At 38.8% G+C, this 18761-nt stretch overlaps 2 protein-coding genes across 3 annotated transcripts in view; both read right to left on the minus strand.

Moving 5' to 3' along the window:
• Positions 1 to 6340: 6340 nt before the first annotated feature.
• jagn (jagunal) lies at positions 6341 to 11885 on the minus strand. Of its 2 annotated transcripts, none has more exons than XM_065222118.1 (3): positions 11578 to 11885; positions 7634 to 8006; positions 6341 to 7483 (listed from the first exon to the last, which is right to left on the minus strand). In XM_065222118.1, the coding sequence occupies exons 1-3, from the start codon at positions 11664 to 11666 to the stop codon at positions 7352 to 7354; spliced, it is 594 nt and encodes a 197-aa protein (XP_065078190.1). In that variant the 5' UTR covers positions 11667 to 11885; the 3' UTR covers positions 6341 to 7351. The 2 variants fall into 2 exon arrangements, with proteins under 2 accessions (XP_065078190.1, XP_065078189.1); XM_065222117.1 differs by having other exon boundaries at positions 7628 to 8006.
• Positions 11886 to 18529: 6644 nt separating this feature from the next.
• LOC135701341 (uncharacterized) overlaps positions 18530 to 18761 on the minus strand; it is a 72530-nt gene continuing 72298 nt past the window's right edge. Inside the window, exon 4 of the mRNA XM_065222115.1 lies at positions 18530 to 18708. Coding sequence (XP_065078187.1) covers positions 18629 to 18708 — 80 coding nt within the window. The 3' untranslated portion in view covers positions 18530 to 18628. The remainder of the gene's footprint in view (positions 18709 to 18761) is intronic.

Genomic DNA, 18761 nt, shown 5'->3' on the forward strand with positions numbered 1-18761 from the left:
CACATAAACATCAAAATGGGTTATACAAATACTGTCACAAGTTGTAGGATTCCTTTCATCTTTTCAAGAGTGCACGTTATTATTAAACGTATGACTTTACAATTTTCGGTCTGAAGACCATTTTGGCCGGACAATCCATTCAACCTAACGTTATTCTTCTCAATTAAAAATTTGGCATTTGATGACAAGCGTTAAATTCCTGGTATCCAACTCATAACTAAATAATAATAAGAAGAAGATACATACATAGAAGACAAAACAGCAGATGATTACATAGTTGCGTTGCACCTCGGTTCGTCGCTTTGGACCATTGATGTCTTCGCCTCCTTTCCTCTCTCCTCATGCTTGCTTTCATGATAACGATGGAGGCGCAGGTCACTTCACCTACTATGGCTCACTGTTTTGGATTAGGTGCGTACAGCTGGGATGGAGAAGCAGACTCGAAAACATATGAATGTCAAAAGGAGCCAGAATCAAGCTGTCACGAACTGTAGATGATACTTTTTTTTTTACAAATTTTCATGACAAGAAGAACAAGTGTTGAAAATAATAGTGGGCACCTTGGAAGATCGGGGCAAATAAAACGCTTAGTTAATATATTTGCCACATGCTACAAAGCTGTAATATTTATATATTTATGGAATACACATCAAAATACAATACATTACACCCGGAGATGAACCAGCGTCTGGCTGAAAATCTCCTTAATAAAGACAACCAACCAACCAATACATTACAGTACTCACAATTTCGGTGTTTTCTCGCATTGGAATAGCCAACAGAGTGATTTGGTCTTCCAATGCGTCCGTTCCGTCGCTTGCTTTCACTGATCTATTGTGACTGTGATCATTGACAGCACGGGCGTGTTTGAGAAAACCCCGAAGAACGAAAAACAAACACACAACAATATCACAAGGGGTTCGTCGAGCGGTTACAAACGCAACAACACACAGCAAAAAAATAATTTTGATATCACGTCAAAGTGGATGCACTACGATCATGTCGAAAATATGGTGTAATATTACTTGCTAAAAAGGACAAAATTATCATTAATACAATGCATGAACTGACATTACGCTGCTTTTACTGCATTTGTTTATTTATGTGGTCATAAAAATTACATGAAATTTTCGACATGATTGTAGTGCATCCACTTTGATGTGATATCAAAATTATTTTTTTGCTGTGCAAGTATACAATGTATTCAGTGTGTGCTATATGTTTTTCCCTCCCTGATGTACATATGCTCTGACAAGATGTGCTCTTCATAAAAACAAGGGGAAAGCTGGTTATGGACTCCTGTATTGCACAATTATTTGGATTAAATTTAAATCAATGCTTCAACATTTGATGACATTTCTGGAGGCAGAAATCCAGGGTCAATGACTGGATTCGAATTGAATCAACCGAGGTATTCAAAGGTAGGAAGACCCTATACCAAGCATGATTTTCCACAGCAAGCCAAAATAGTTTTTACTCAACCAGCCAAAAAAAAAGGCTTTGCAACTCCATCTAACTGCAAAAGACGAAAGTTGAAGGATGTGGGATTTTCTCCCCATTGGCGATAAAGGCGTTATTTCATCCTTTGCAGTGATGGAAAAGTTTGCAAAAAATCACTATGACTCACGATTTTTTCCCTTGGTGAACTTCGTGAAATATCGCGAACTTTTCCAACACTGATCCTATGCATGTCACTTCACTTGTGAATAGCCTCGAAAAGCGTTAACAAGTCGATGCAGTATATGTCGACTTCTCTAGATCATTGGACAAAGTTCCACATACATTGACTGTGGAAAAACTCAAATGCATGGGATTCCCGGTATTTTCTAACAGCGCCGGTGGTGTATTGGTAAGCGTGATTACCTCTCACCCCAGCAGGCCTGGGTTCAATCCCAGTCGGCGCCGCCGGGATGTTCTGAGGCATAACATCTCTGATCACGCCTTCCTTCGGATGGGAAGTAAAGCCGTTGGTCTTCGGTTCATGAGTTGATGGATCGATAGGTAGGGTCCAGGTGTGGGAGCTGCCTTCCTGGCACGTCGGTAGCATTGGTGCTCAGCACGGAAAACAAGATCGACGGAAAAAAACAAACCAAAGGGATTCCCGGTATGGCTCGAATCTTGTCTACCTGTACATACACACTATGAAAAATTCATGTAAATTTAGGTGCTCTGAGACTGACATATACGAGCGTCAATTTTGACATAAAATTGAGTCATAATAGACGCGAAATTCAGCTCAATCAAACGTACTTTTCGTCGAGTAAAAAACATTTCAGTCTTGGAGCACTTAATTTTACATGGCATATTTGTTTACGTCTCATCCTTTATGTGGAAGATGGATTCCGTCACGTGTAAAATTAGGTATTTCTAAGTGTGTAGAGCTTTTATGCGGCTTGGAGGAACCTCCTCTGAACATTTCTATACAGAGCTGGAAAAGGGGCCTATCTGCTTTGATCGATTCTCTTCACCGACTTTCTCTTTTGATAACCACGGCTATGCAAACAGTTTTCGTGCTAATTTTGCCACATAGCATGATAAAGGAGGTTTGAGGCCGCGGTAAAAAGTTGACGTGTTTTGTTTTTGCAGCTGTAGTTTTTCGAATGAAGTTTTATGATTTATGCAATTTTCAAACGCGAGTGATGATTTTAATAGTGTTTTTAAGTGTTCGTGATTCAGACAAAAATCCGGAACCGATTCGCGGGCAAAACGGGTACCTCTAGAGTGCTTGAAAAACCTGGGTGAAGTGCATTAGAAGAAGAGTGAAAATAGCGCATAGGGTAGAGCGCTACTTCGTCGTAATCGCCCATTTCCGTTCTATCGATCAGAAAAGATCAATAATATCAATGATTTCACCGTGCACAAATCAATAATAGGTTTGTTCCGATGCGCTAGTTCATTAGCTACAACATAAACCCTGTTAGAGCGCATTGTATGAATATTTACGCTCATTGTTCTCAAAACAAAAGAAGCGCTCCTAGCGAATCCCCTTTTTCTACGTTTATCCGTAGGACGAAGAAAATCTAATGGCGTTTCAATGCGTTAGGACGGAATTGAAACTCGTAGAACGAATTTAGAATCAAGAAGCAGTGTTAGATTTTAGACAATATCTCATCAATTTGTGATTCTTTATCAAATCAAACGGTACGTATGGAAAGGTGAATAAATTTGCAAGTCATCTTTGACAGAAATATTCCATTTTTTGTTTAAATTCGTTCAGAAAAGAGAGGTAAAGCGCGGGTTGTGCTTAGTAGGACGGAAATTAGATCAAAAACCCTACTTGCAAAGAATGAGAGAAGGAAGTTTGGTGACGGCTTTGGATAATATTGAGCAACTGGTGGAGTCTGGTGAGACTTTTCCATTTGGATTTCTATACAATTTTTAAAACAATTTTGATGAACTGAAATCGAATACGGGGATTCAAGAAGAGATACGAAAAACATCGAAAAGTGATAGAGAAAGAGAGAGAAGAGTATTCCACTACAGATGCCGATTGTTCAACAGGAATTAAACGAAAATCGAGATGACAAAGATTCAGCAGCAAGGACACAATACATAAGCGGTGAGATCTAACTGATTACAACTAGATATAAAAATATGAAATGCATCCTACTAAATACGTGCCATCTACAAAGCAGGAATTGATTTGATGATGGAAGTGTACACGCAGTACCAAAATACATTTTATATCGGTACTACGTGTATGTGGGGCTTGTTGTAAGTGAAAGTAACCTCGGAATGGACGTGAGTGACCAGGCATTCTGAAATGGGTTACTGAATCTCAACAGAGCTATCACCTTTCAACTTCCGGACTAAAAGTGTTTGCAATGGGACCAGTATAAGATAATAATATATTATATTGCAAACATTTTTCTTCCATAAAAACACTGCCGGACAGTGGAAGTTGGATTGTACACAGATAAAAATTCTGAATTTTTAAAATAATTTAAAATAATTATCGATACATTCCGTTTAACTAAAACACGCTACGATTCAAAGTAAAAAAGAACTCAATTTTCAGTTAATAGTACTCAACCGTTATGTTTTCACCATTGGGTACTTTTAACTTAATTTTGGATGAAAATCATAGCAACCTGCACTGTCATCGACGCTGTCATTTGTTTGTGCTCCATCGCCTCCGTTTCTGCTCAATTAGTCCTCGCATTAGTCTTCGTTAGTGTTTGGTACATATCCCGCATAAACATAAGATACGCCTAACCACCAATTCAGGATATCATCCCAACTCTATGCGGTATGATCGTACCATCTATGATATCGTTTGTGTATGGTATCCGTAGGTGGTACACAGTTCGAAAAGTAGTGTAAATTTCTGTTCAATATGATGCACACAAATGGAGCGTCATATATCATATAAGTTTACATTATATATCATGTAAAGTTCTAGCACAATTCATGCAATGTAGCAAATATTGTATACAAAAGCCCATCTTTGTAAACAACATTGTTTACAAGTTGCTCGGTTGTGTGAAATCAAATTTAAGTTTACGTGAATGAATGTTTACATCACAATTAAAATTCAGAATTTTTATCTGTGTAGTGATAAAAAAAAGTTGCAACGAAATCCGGTTGGATGCTTGGTGGGATGGTTGGCTATTTTTCACCTATTCCATTCGATTGATCGTTAGGTAATTTTTACTCGATGGATTCTTCATCAGGATTACTCAAAATTGAGTTTTCTTGTTTAACTTAATTTTACCTACACAGATAAAAATTCTGAATTTTAATTGTGATGTAAACATTCATTCACGTAAACTTAAATTTGATTTCACACAACCGAGCAACTTGTAAACAATGTTGTTTACAAAGATGGGCTTTTGTATACAATATTTGCTACATTGCATGAATTGTGCTAGAACTTTACATGATATATAATGTAAACTTATATGATATATGACGCTCCATTTGTGTGCATCATATTGAACAGAAATTTACACTACTTTTCGAACTGTGTAGCCCCACTGAAGCCACGTGTTGAGTGAAAGGAACTTAATTTTGGGTACTTTTTTCTTACCGTGCGGAGTCCACCAAGGGAGTCATTACTTTTCGTGCTATTTGTGAACGATCTTTGCCAACTCATCAAATCACCGAAGTACATATATCAAGACCAACAATTGAAATGGCCTTAACTCCATTTTGTAAACAAACCTTGTAAGGCCATTTTCTCGCGAACCGAAACCTTCATTCGCAAACCTAAACCACAATCGGGTAGAGGAGAGTTTCCCCTACCTGATAATTATGTTGGTTTGCCTTTGCGGACTTTGGTTCGCGAGAAAATGGCCTTACAAGGTTTGTTTAAAAAATGGAGTTAAGGCCATTTCAATTGTTGGTCTTTATATGTTCGCTGATTACCATACATTTTTCCGTGAAATAACGGAAATATCACGGATTGCTGTGTCCTCCAATTGGATATTGACGCTCTTCTTGGATGGTGCTCATTGAACGAAATGAAAGTGAATGTTCATAAATGTAACGTTATTTCATTTAACCGATTAAGGACTACTGCTATCATCGATTATAAAATGAATGCTTTAAAAGTCAGCCGAGTGTCATCAATCAAGGATCTTGGAGTAATTCTTGACAGTAAACTGAAATTTACCGAGCATGTAGCAGCAAGTACCGCCAAAGCCTACGCGATACTGGGATTCATCAAACGCAACACGCAACACGCAACACGCAACAGTTTGATGATGTCTATTGCCTAAAAACATTGTATTGCTCTCTGGTGCGAAACATATTGGAATATGGCGTTCTAGTAAGGGCACCGTATCATGTCACGCTTTGCTTTCATATTGAAAAGATTCAGCGAAACTTTGCAACATACGCTATACGACTGCTACCCTGGAACAGCGCTGTCGTCCTTCCGCCTTACGAAGACCGCTGAGAACTGATTGCTCTTTCCACATTGGTGGATAGGCGGATACTTCTGCAACGATTGTTTATATTCGACATTCTGAGCAACAATGTTGATTGTGCTGAACTTCTTGGACAGCTTAATTTCAATGATCCTGTTAGACATATGCGTCAAAATGATCTTCTCCCTATCTGTCAACATCGTACACTCTACGGACAATATATTCCACTTGATGTTTGCTGTCAACGTTTCAACGAGTCACGTGACAGTTATGATTGTAATATTTCGAAAAACGTTTTTTAAAAATAGGATTAGCAATAGTTTAAGGAATGAAGCTGTCTGTACGTTTTATATACGAAGACAAGTAAATAATAAATAAATAAATTTTAACTAATACTCGACTCACCAATATTGAAACAAAGTAAGCAATGGATTGTGGATTCACAAAAAAATTGTATCAACGCTTTTCCGCTTTTGTTTACAACAACTTTATTTGTCCTCCCTCCTAAAGTTTTAACTTTTCTACTGCATTCATAAGAACAAGTTGAATAACATTACTCACAATAAATATCATTTTGCTTTGTTTATATTTTATTTTCCTCCAGTGTAGCATTCCTATTCATTGAATAAATTTCGCCTCTTTCTTTTGCGTTTTTTTTTCTGAAAATATATCCATGCGCCGCTCCGCTGGTTGGCTTTTCTGCAAATATCTCTTTTCCGGAGAGTAGCATTTCTACTCCCCTCTCCTAGTCCGTTTGGTTGCTTTTACGATTCAACACTGTGTGTGTATGTGTGTGTGTGTTGATTAAGCTCTTCGCGGATGTCATTTCTTACTTTTAAACTACATTGAGCTTGGTTGGTATATGGCTAGCTTGTTTTGCATTAACTGTTGCGTCATCAAAATTATTGAAAATAAATTTCAGTTCACTCAACAAATTTAACTTCACGAGTTCTATGAATCATTGTAAAAATTGTAAAATTAAAGGCAAAATTAACTGTATTCTATTGAAGGTCTGAGACAGACTTTTTATTTCTTTCGTTCGTATGTGTATTTTCGTCTTGAGAAATGTGGATAAAGGATTCGCGTTCGAGTGACAGAAATGGAGCTTTATTTGCGGTCTTTTATGTTGGTGTAATTCAAAACGTTTTGAGTTATGTCTTCTGATCACAAGAACTATGTATTTCGGGTCATGGTTCTAATCATATTTTTTTCTGTTTTCGTCTTTCTGCTCTACAAACATCGATGGGAAACTTTTCTTCACTAGGTGACATATATTTGCGTTCTTCTTCCAGGAAAGCAGAGATAGCAATAAGTTGAATTCGCTACGTAGATAAAGAGCACGATCTGCCTATCGAATCGTTGAATGGTGAAACTGGCGCGTTAGAAAGATGTTGCTTTGAAGTACATTGCATTCGTCGAAAAATATTGTCTTTCAAATCTTTTGTATTCCTGTGTGCAGCAGCTGATGGTTGCACTTCGGATTACTGTTCCTTCCTCAGTGTTCCACGACCTTTCCATGCCTTGATCAGGTTCCAGGCGAAGAACAGTGAGAAGAAATGCACCTGCAGCGCCAGCAGGACAAATCCGTACCACAGCAGTCCGTATGGATAACCCTAGATGTGCGAGAAAGCAAGTATAACAAAACACACACACACAAACACCAAAGCAACAGTGTGCAAGGATTATAAGAGCAAAGTTTCATCGATCGATTAGTGGGATCTTGAGCGTCACTACGTAAGCTGCAAATTGGTACTAACAATTACCTGCCAGACGAAGATGTCGGTATCTTCCAGTTCGGTGCCTTCCTCCAAGCTGATGTACTCCAGCACATCGTTCATGTAGTAGATGAGGCAGTATAGAAGCGGAACAAAGGCAACTGTGCTTATACCGACCATATACTTCTTCATGTCGTTTATCCGATTGCGGCGAGCCGCGGAGAGTCCCACGAAGGATAGGAAAACCGACAGGCACCAGAAGTACTCCCACCAGAGTGGCTGTGGGATCTGAAGCTCTTCTATTTCCAGGATGAAAATGTCCAGGCGATCCAGGATGTCGGCGGACAATTTGAGTAACATCACGAAGAACAGTAGGTAGTGAAAGAAAATGCAGTATTTTAACCGGGCCTTGTTGAGTGCGCTGTAAAGGAAAGGGTCCGTTGTTTATTTGAAGGTATGTGGAATATGCAATGGCACAGTTATCAAGCCTAGCTGGCGCCGGTGGTGTAGTGGTAAGCGTAACTTTGAGAAACCCCAATGGGTCTGGGTTCAATCCCAGCAGAGGTCGGTGGGATTTTTCTGAGGCATGAAAATCTCTGGTCATGTCTTCCTTCGGAAGGGAAGTAAAGTCGTTGGTCCCAGCTCATGTGTGGTTGAATGGGTGCGATATCCTACGAAGCTGCCTTTCTGCACATTCGAGGGCCGTCAATGGATGGCAATCGATGCCGTCGGTGATTAGCACTAGATTGCGGAACAGAGACCGACGATAAATAATAAAGGATTGAAGCTATTAAGCTTCTAAAATCAGAGCAAAATGGTGAATTGTTAGAAGGACCAGTTTAAAAAAAAGTTGGGTTTCCCACAGTAATTTACAAATACACTTCAAATGGTTTGTGCAAATTTCAGTTTTCGATCAAATGAGCTGTACACAATGAATCTTAAGTTTATGAATTTGGACAGGGATGCTCGCGTTCAGAATCACAAAATTGCTAAAATTTCTTCTTTTTCGCAGTATATCGTATGATATTTAGATAAGAAGGTCAGTGGTGGTCATATTTAGTGTCCCCAGGAGCACAAAAGCCACATCTTGACAAGGTCCGGGTACCTCCGATTTTTAACTTTGGCTAAAACCCCTCATGCGTTTAATCAAATCACATGAGAAACCAAATTTTTGAGAGTTCGTAACATGCATATTGCCGGTATAACTGAAACGTTCCTTAAACCTGATCATAAGTATAAAAGGGACGTAAACTATTTCATTTATCGAAATGACCGTCTTGATGGAGCCGGTGTTAGCGTTGCCATCATTGTATCATAGACGCATCAAACATCAAATTATTTCTTCATTTGAAACCAACGTTTTTGAAACTTTGGGAATTTCTGTCGAAACCAAATTTGGACAACTATCGTTTATAGATGTCTATTTGCCATTCCAATGCGTAGAACAGCAAAGAATATTCTCAAGGGTGACCTTCAGAAACTTACCCGTCATAGGTCTAAATTCTTCATTATTGGTGATTTTAATGCAAAACACCGCTTATGGAATAATACTCAAAGAATGCTGTTTCATGATTGTTCTGCAGGTTATTACACTATTCAATATCCAAACAGCCCAACATGATTTTCTTCTGCAAGAAATCCCTCAACTATTGATTTGGTCTTAACTGGTACATTCCAACTTCGGTTCTGATCACCTTCCAGTAACTTTTGAAATATCCCAAGAAAATAATTTATAATCCCCACTGCTCTACTTTCAAATACCATAGAGCTGATTAGGAGCAATATCGAACATTTATGGAACATAACTGCGATCCAAATATTCCTTTGCAAATCAAAGATGATGTTAATTATGCTCTTGAATCACTGACTACTTCTGTCTGCCTCAGTACCAAAATTCGAAGTTAATTTCGATTCAATTATAATGGACGACAATCTTTAGCTCTTGATCCGTTTGAAAAATTTCCGTAGGTGATAATAGCAGAGAACACGCGATCCTGTCATTACAATTATCGGGCGAGATTTGCAAAAACAAATTAAAAAGCGATTCTCTGCTCTGAGAAACAAAATTTTTGAAAATAATATTTCGAAATTGGACCCGAGTTTCAAACCCTTTTGGGAGCTCACAAATATTTTAAAAAAACTCAAAAGTTTATTCCAGCGCTTAGAGAAGGGGGTAAAATTTTGAAAACAAATTCAGAAACTTGCTAAGTAATTCGAGAGTTACCATAATTTCAGTTTAGGTCTTACTAATCGTATTGAGAATCAGGTTGCTCGGGATTATCTGAATATTTTCTCTCGGGAAAATATTTTTGATGATTCCTGGGATGATTTGGACGAAGTAACTAAAAAGTTTTAAAATATGAAAGCTCCAGGTGATGATGGAATTTTCTATATCCTCATCAAAAAACTCCCAGAGAGTACCTTGTCTTTCTTGACAAAAAATATTTAACAGATTTTAACAGATCCGATTTTCAAGCCGGATAAAAAACTAGCTGAAGCTACTAGCTACCGTCCAATAAGTTTGCTTTCATCAATAAGTAAACTTTTTGAAAAGATGATTTTAATGATCTAATGCTTCACATCAATACCAACTCAATTTTTGCAGATGAGCAGTTTGGATTTCGCAATTTCCATTCGAATACTCATCAATTCTTTTTGTTACTTGATTTCCATTTTCCGTCGATCTTGCTTTCCATACTGAGTACCGATGCCAGAGAGTCAGCTCCCACACCTGGACCCTACCTATCGATCCATGGACGCATGGACCGGGGACCAGTTATTCAAAAAATCACTTGGGAACCCTGGCAGCGTTTTCAAATTGTCAACATCTATGATGCAAGTTCAAATTATAAGTAAATTATGCAAGTTCAAATGATAACTAAATGTTGCAAGTTCAAATGGCAACTAAATGTAAATGTAAAGTTGATGTTGCATTATTGTGAACCACGGAAAACTAAGAATTCAGGGAAAATCTGGAAAGTCATGAAAAGTCTGGTCTAGACAAAAGATTTTCTGGATGGTACATATAATTTTGAAAGATTCCAGATAAGCCTGGAAGGTTGCGAACGCTGTGAAATAAATTCGAACGTTAGGTATCATAATACTCCGAATACCGGAGAGTCCATTAATGCGGATATTAAATTTTTAATTTATTTTTACTTCTAATTGGCATCATAATAAACATGGGGGCATGTTAAAATTTAGGTGAGTCCGGATTTATGGAATAAACGTCCAGATTTCAGTGCATTACGGTAACAGGTCTTTACATCGAGCAGATTATCGAGCTATTCAGTGAAAACACCAAGTAGATAAACCCTTTTATCTGATCATGAACCGACGCGTTCTAATGCATTTGCTAGTAGTTTCAAATGTGCAATTTCTAACGCACGTGGTCGGCATCTGCAACACCGCTGTATGTTTATGCTTCGCAGCATCTGCTTTGTGTACCAATCGTTTGGCTGTAAACAAGAAAGACGATAGCTACTATCCAAAATTTAACCACTTCGCAATGCCATCTAAACATAGCCAAGGGAGGCAATAATACACAAACCCATATCACCACACAGCATACACGTGCGTCTCGACGAACACGCGATGGTAGTAGTAAGCGGGCGAAAAAGTATAGCAACATGACAGTTCTCCACACTTCAAATCTACCATAAAACGTACATACCTTTACACGATTAACTTCGCGTAGCATAACTACTAATATATGCAACAATAATACTGTCACTTTCAGCAAAACACCTATGCAAAAATATCTTCTTCCCAACTTCCATTGATTGCTCGCTTGTCTATTTTTATTCGAGCGATTTGCGAGAATCGATTTGCTGAAGAGTCGCTAAACCACTTTTCTATGAAGCACTCACAGCTCATTTTGAATGCGCTATTGCTCACTGGCACCAGATCGGCTTATATCACAACATTAACGGCTACAGTGTCCCCCCAAGTACCTGTCCGAAGCTGGTGAACGGAAGGAAAAAAATATTAACCTGATTTGGTAATGTGCGGCCACACGTTGCCTGTGCTCGAAATCAGCACCGTCCGTGCCGATTACCATTGGACCTCCACGGGATGCCATCGTACTGTGTACCGTCCGGGTTGGCGCTCAAATCCTCTTCGAACTCCTTTTTCCCCGTTCGCTGCTACTCGGTTGACCAATGTCAGGATTCTGGAGCGCGATTTCGTTCAGGGAAAAATTCTTTCACCACTTTCACTACTGCTCGATCGTTCTCTCACAACATCACACATCCACTGTGTCGTGATGATCGCCGCCCGTGACACCCGCACACCACACTACTTTATTGTACACGTATATCTGCTGCTGCTGCTGCCGCTTTTGACAGCTGTTGGCTATGTTGGCTTTTTGGTGGCAGTGGTGCTAGATTGGGTTTCTTGCTGTAATAATATGGCGATTTGATTAAATTTAGTACTATGAGCATTTTTTTTGTATCGGTAACAATAATGTTGCAAAGAAGTATTAATATTTATAGCAATAATATAATTTATGATGAAGTAACATCAGTTATCACTTTCCAGTTGAAGGTCAACGTTTAGTTTTTCTTGTGGTCTAGTTGCACACTTATTGTAGTACTGTTGTGGCAACTGTTCCATGTTTCATTCGAACAGAAGTTGCTGCATGTGGTTGTGACTATTGAAGATAGAATTCGACAGTGAGCATGCATAAGGGCGAATACGCGATGATCCATTCTCTTCATCGACTTTCTCTTTGCATTGCTACAGCTAAGCGAAACAATTTTCTAGAATTTGTTCAATGCAGAGTAGTAACAGGTTGTATTGGCTATCAAAAGCAACAGCAAACGCACCGAGAAACGTTAAATCTAGCGAGTTATTAACAAAAGAGAAAATCGACGAAGAGAATCAATCATTGCGTATAGGCCCTTATGCATGCTCACTGTCGAATTGTATTATTTGTAGTAGTACAGTTATCATTCAATACTTTATTTTGACAGCTTCATAATCATCCCAACTATCGAATGGTATTAGATTGGGATGACGTTGCGTCCAAACTCCAGTCCTAATTAACGATGACTGTAGTTGTAGTTTAATGACGAGTTGCTTCGTGAGTTGAGAAATATGAGTAACAGTAGATACATATTCAACAGAAAAAATCATTATCTGCAAACCCGGATGGTGTCTGAAATATAACTTGCGGTTGTTTGCTTCGAGCGAATTTAGTTTTTATAGCGACTATGGTTCTGATCTTGAATAAATTAGAAGTAACTTAATTAAACAACCAGTTTTACAGCTGCTCACAAAGCAAACTTTTTAAGGAAAACTTTTACAGTTTGCAGCCAGAAAATGTACAAGTTTTTTTTTTTTGGAAAACAGGAATCTCGTAGGCTTTTTGTTCAATTTTACTAATACTTCTGTCCACGATAAAAAAAAAAATTAAGAAGGAATCATGTGCATCATATTGAACAGAAATTTACACTAATTTTTAGAACTGTGTAGACACTAATAGCGAATTCGTTTATTATTCAGTTCCAACCTGGATCGGGTATCAAGATTGGGTCTGCTTGTTTTCTAGCAAACGTCAGTTTGATCGTTTGTTTTTAAAACCTGGCACGGGTCGAGGTTCGCACTAACATAAAGTTCGGGTTCGCACGGGTTGGAACTGGTTCCAACCCCGATAATAAACGAATTCGCTATAAGTGCCGTTAATGCCGAGTGGTAATTTTCTGCCGAAAATTTATCGATATTAGAGCCAAATTGGTCGAAAGTGGAAAATTGATAGAGGAAATCAGGAGATGCTAGCGCCACGTAACGGCGACGTTCCCACTTATATTTACACAAGTTTCTGGTGGAAGTTGGACGTCTGTTCTTTTTGTTCTTATGTCATATGGGCCGCTTGCATGTGTCGGTCACAGAACACCGGAAGTTACATGCCTTTTCGTGATCCTGGCCATACAAAAGTTGCTGTCTTGAGCGAAGTTGTTCAGGTGACCAAGTCCTTTCGAATGGTGGTCATATTATTTCAAAAATTTCTCACTACGCGGCACTAGTGTTCACATGAGCTTCCTGTATAAGCTGTGTCTCAAAATCTTGGCCTTATAGAAGGTTAATGTCTTCAGCAAAGTTGTGCAGGTGATTATGTCCTTTTGGATGGTAATTATATTAGTTCAGAACTCTCTCACTACGCAGCGCTAGTATGTATGTGAACTTCTTATATAAACTGTATCTCGGGAGCTGTCTTCAGCAAAGTTGTTCAGGTGACCAAGTCCTTTCGGATGGTCATATTATGTCAGAAATCTCTCGCTATACGGCACTAGTGTGCACATGAACTTCCTTTTCCTTAATATGTTATGTCTCGAAAGCTTGCCCATATAAGATGTTGCTGTGCAATGTGAGAACAGGAACTGGAAAAAGGGATGACGTATAGAGGCTGGAAATCAATGCCAGACTACATTTTGGAATCCAAGATGGTGGCCATCGGTTCAAGAAAAACTGTCGAATATCCTACAGTATGGGTATTTTCGGAAAAGGGACGATGTGTAGAGACCGTAAATCGATGCCAGACGTTATTTTGGAATCGAAGATGGTGGCCATCGGATCTAGAAAAACTATCAAATACCTTCAATTAGGATATTTTCTACCTTTTATTTATTTATTTATTGTAATTCAATAGACAGTAGTTGTCTTAATGAATAAAACTTAGATAATACACAAAAAAGCAACAGCCCAACTAACATTTTCAGCTTTGTAAGCCAACTTTTCCAGCGTTGTGCTGTAAAGTAGCTGAAAAGAAGCTGCAGATACAGCTACAAGCAAAAGCTAGCAAAATAGTTTTGGAGAGCGTTTACTCAACTTTCTCACAACCATTCTTCAATTTGTCAGTCGCACTGAATAACATCAGCCAATAAACGCTAATGTCACTTCTATACACACACTAATCAACTTTCCACTTGTAACTGCAAAACAAAGCTAACAAAGTGAATATATTACTCATTTGATAGCTTCTACACAACCAACAACTCTTGCTGAATGACATAAACATCAAAAGTGCTTTTTCAACAACTAAACAACCTGTACTCAGCTTATAAACTGTGTTAGAGCAACTTCGGAAGCATTTTCACAGTCAACTAGGTTTATTTTTAGACGTGTGCAGTTTTATAGCTTTTACTCTGCTCTTTTATAACTAGTCGAGAAAAGTGATTCATGTGCACTATTATAAAGCCTCTACTCAGCGATTTTGTTGTAGAAGGGAATGTTGATTTGTTTACATAAGTTCAAAGTGTTGGCGTAGCACAGTTGGTAGTGTCAAGGTTTGCCAATGAGGTCGTCTCGAGTTTGATTCCAGGTTCCGGTGCAGGGTAAATAATTTCGTGATGAAAACTAATTTCGATTAATTTGATTCCCAGCAAAATAAACTCAATAAATTCCTTCATAAAAAAGCGTAAACAGTATTTAAGCCGGCTTCAAGAGAAAGCTGTGTAGTGATTATTGGACAACCGTGAAAAGGTTGAATAAGCGCCTTTCAAGTTCACACACAACTAAACAGCAGGATAACAGCTGTATAGAAGCGTTAATGGATATGCAATAAGAGCTTCTCCAGACCGTTCCAACAGCCATAAGTAGCTGACTAAGTTCGCCAGATTTGCGTGTATAGAGGTTGAGTAAAGGTTTCCTCATATCGTATAACGTTTGAATACAGCTTGAGACTGTATAAATGAAATGATACAATATCCTTTGAGGAACACGGAAGTTTAGTTGTGAAAGCAATTGAGGGCAGTCCACATCGCTATTTAAAAGTTTCGCTACAAATAAGGCTTGTTGCATTTTTCTTCTGTGTTCCAATATGTCCAGGTCCAATAGCATGCATCGGTCTGCATAAGGTGGTAAATTCATTGAATCGCGTCACGGCAGGTTGCGCAAAGCCAAACTCAAAAATCTTTTCTGAACACGTTTTATTTGGAGATTCCACACTAGCTCATATGGAGACCAGACCACAGATGCATTCTCAAGTATGGGCCGAACTAAAGAGCAGTGAGGGTCTTTGAAATCTCGTGCAATCTTCGAAATAAATCCCAGTTGACGATTCGCCTTAGAGATCGAGGAATAGTGAAGATTGAAGGTCAACTTTGGGTCCAAAAGAACACCAAGATCAGTCATACGTTCTACTCTGCGAAGCGTTACATTGTCAATGCAGTAGTCATAAAGGATTGAACTCTTAGAGCGGTGAAACGTCATCACTGCACACTTTGGAACGCTGATGATGAGCTTATTGCGACGGCACCAATCCACAAACAAATCTAGCAGAGCTTGAAGACGATGAAAATCCTCAATCGAGTGAACTATGACGTAAAGCTTAAGATCATCTGCATAAACGAGCTTGAATTTAACTCCCAACAAAGCTGCTACATCGTTGAAGAATAACGTAAACAAATGTTGACCCAGGTTACATCCCTGAGGTACTCCAGAGGTGCTGGTAAACGTAGAAGAGACAAAAGATCCTAGTCGTACTCGGAGAATTCGTCCAGTCAAGTAGGAATGTAACCACGACCTAAGTTGCTCAGACGCTCCTAGTCGGGAAAGCTTGCATAACAAAACCTTCTGGTCGATTTTGTCGAATGCGGCTTTCAGATTAGTATATATGACGTCGACTTGTGCCTTATCCTCCATCGCGGTGATGCATGTACTGGTGAAATCCAAAAGGTTAGTAGCTACCGATGTACCGGGAATAAATCCATGCTGGTCAGTTGAAATGTAGTTCTTCGAGCGATTCAGGACAAATTCGCTCAAGATGATCTCAAACAGTTTAGACGCTGCCGAAAGACTTGTGATACCTCGATAGTTCTTAATAACCCGTTTATTGCCAGCTTTGAAAACAGGAAACATATACTTCCTTGCTCAAAGGATGCATTAAATATGGCTGCTAAAGGTTCTGCTAAGGCATCTGGACCAGGAGAGAGTAAGGTTTTCAGTCTCCTTACTGCTGAAAGTACCATATCCCGAGTTACTTTGAATGTGCTCAATTCCACTAAGTCACTAGGCGTATCAGAGGCAGCAGATTCAGCTTTAACGTAACTTGTCATATTTTTATCGTTTAGCACTTGTTTAGCAAACATCTCACACGCTTCGCTAAGAGAAGTGCACTCTTCCCGAGCAAAGTCTGAGATCAAATTGAAATCTAAATTTGATGTTGTGATTTCGCTGATAATGATTACTCAGGTTGCTGTCGTATTGGTCGTTTTAACGGTTAAAATATCAAAATTGAGAGCAAAAAAATCTTCCTGTGAAATCACATTGAAAACTATTTCTGCTATCAGTGAGAGCAAACTGAAAACCAAATTTGATATCCATTTTTCCTGTTGATAGCAAAACAAGTATTCAATTTGATGTTATGCTAAGGCAATGAAAACAAACCCGCAACAACATATTTCTGGAGAGTAAATGTATAGCAAAATGAAAACAAAATTAGGTATCAAATTTGTCAATTGCCTAAACTGATATCAAATTATGATTTCAGTTTGATGTTGATATCAAAACTTGATTTCAATTTGCTGTCATTTTGATGCTGTACTTTGCTCGGGTTTCCCATCGAGTAGCATGTTGGACGGTATACTCGCATATTTCCTTTTGCTGTTCACAAAGCTCCCCTTTCGGAAAGGAGACGACGTGTAGACACCGTAAATTGATGCCAGATGGCATTTTGGAATCCAAGATGGCAACCATGGGTTCAAGAAAAACTGTCAAATACCCTACAATATGGGTATTTCCGGAAAGAGGACGACGTGTAGAGGCCAGAAATTGATGCCAGACGCCATTTTGGAATCCAAGATGGCAACCATTGGTTCAAGGAAACCGTCAAATATTCTACAATATGGGTATTTCCGGAAAGGGAACGTTGTGCAGAGGCCGGAAATCGATGCAATTGATCGTTGGTCAAAAAGGAAAAGTGTTCAGATGTCAGATGTGTCTTGTTCAACTGCGATGAAGGACATTTAAAAAAAAAAACGCCTCAAAGATCTTATGTCTCAGAGCATCTGAAAACAATACCGGGATCGAAAGGGGACAAAAAACGGTTCTCGATCATGTTTTTCTCTAACGCAAAAGGGTCTCTGATGATGAAACCGTTGGTTATCAACAATGTTCCGAATCCAAGGGACATTAAAAATTTACAGAAGGCGAATATCTATGTGCATTATCGTAGCAACAAGGCCCGAGAATTATTTGAGGACTCGATAAACGACTGCTTCTCACCACAGTTGGAGGAGTTCTGCGCAGTCAAGAACATTAGCTTCAAGGATTTGCTACTCCTTGATAACGCTCCGTCGCATCCACCCACCATAAGCAATCCCAACATTAAGCTTCTATACATGCCACCAAAGACCACGTCTTTGATTCAGTCCCAGATAAATACCAGAAAGAAAAAAAAAACAAAACAAATTAAAACGTTTAATTGTTTTAAGAATTTTTCACGTTACGTTGCCATCTTGCTCAATGATACGCTATACACAATATGCTGGGTAAGCCTTATTCAGGAAAAATAATGCGATGCAAGATTTTTAGCTCCAGAATACCCTAAAACATCAACTAGAAAAAAATTCATGTTCCTAGTGGATTATAGGCAAACCCCCTTCTCCGTAAACGGTCCAGGTTAATTGTGCAATACTGGTACAGACTGGTATACTGGTCGACTGGGATTGAACCCAGGCCTGCTGGGGTGAGAGTCAATCACACTTACCACTACACCACCAGCGCTCCTTGCATTTATTGTAATGTTCTAAAAAAAATACAAAAAATACTCTATTTTAGAGATCTTAACAGGTGTCCCCTTTAAAAGGAAATTACCCAACCCTTTCCAAAAGTCCTTCCCTGCGTCTACAAAACCTTTAAATCGGCCCTTGCAGTATCTGTAACATTTAGGGGTAACCAAGAAAACTAGTTCATCATATACGCCAACAGCATTCAGTTCCACAGTAAAAATCTATTTTTATAATGATACATTTAGTTTTCAGGATATTCAACTTAGCTGCATAATAATTCCATGCAATCATGCTAATTTCATAGGTACAGTTTTCAAGGGCGATAAACTTCCACTTTCAATGGAAAACATTTGTCTTCGGGCACTTCTTGTCCAACGACTATCGAGACATCTCCTGCAAGCGAAAAATTTAGAGCAGTGAGATACATATTTGTGTGAATTTAAGAA

The sequence above is a fragment of the Ochlerotatus camptorhynchus genome, unplaced genomic scaffold, assembly GCF_037179485.1.
Source record: "Ochlerotatus camptorhynchus isolate MF236.1 unplaced genomic scaffold, CSIRO-AGI_Acam_v1.1 ptg000157l, whole genome shotgun sequence".
Classification (NCBI taxonomy): domain Eukaryota; kingdom Metazoa; phylum Arthropoda; class Insecta; order Diptera; family Culicidae; genus Ochlerotatus; species Ochlerotatus camptorhynchus.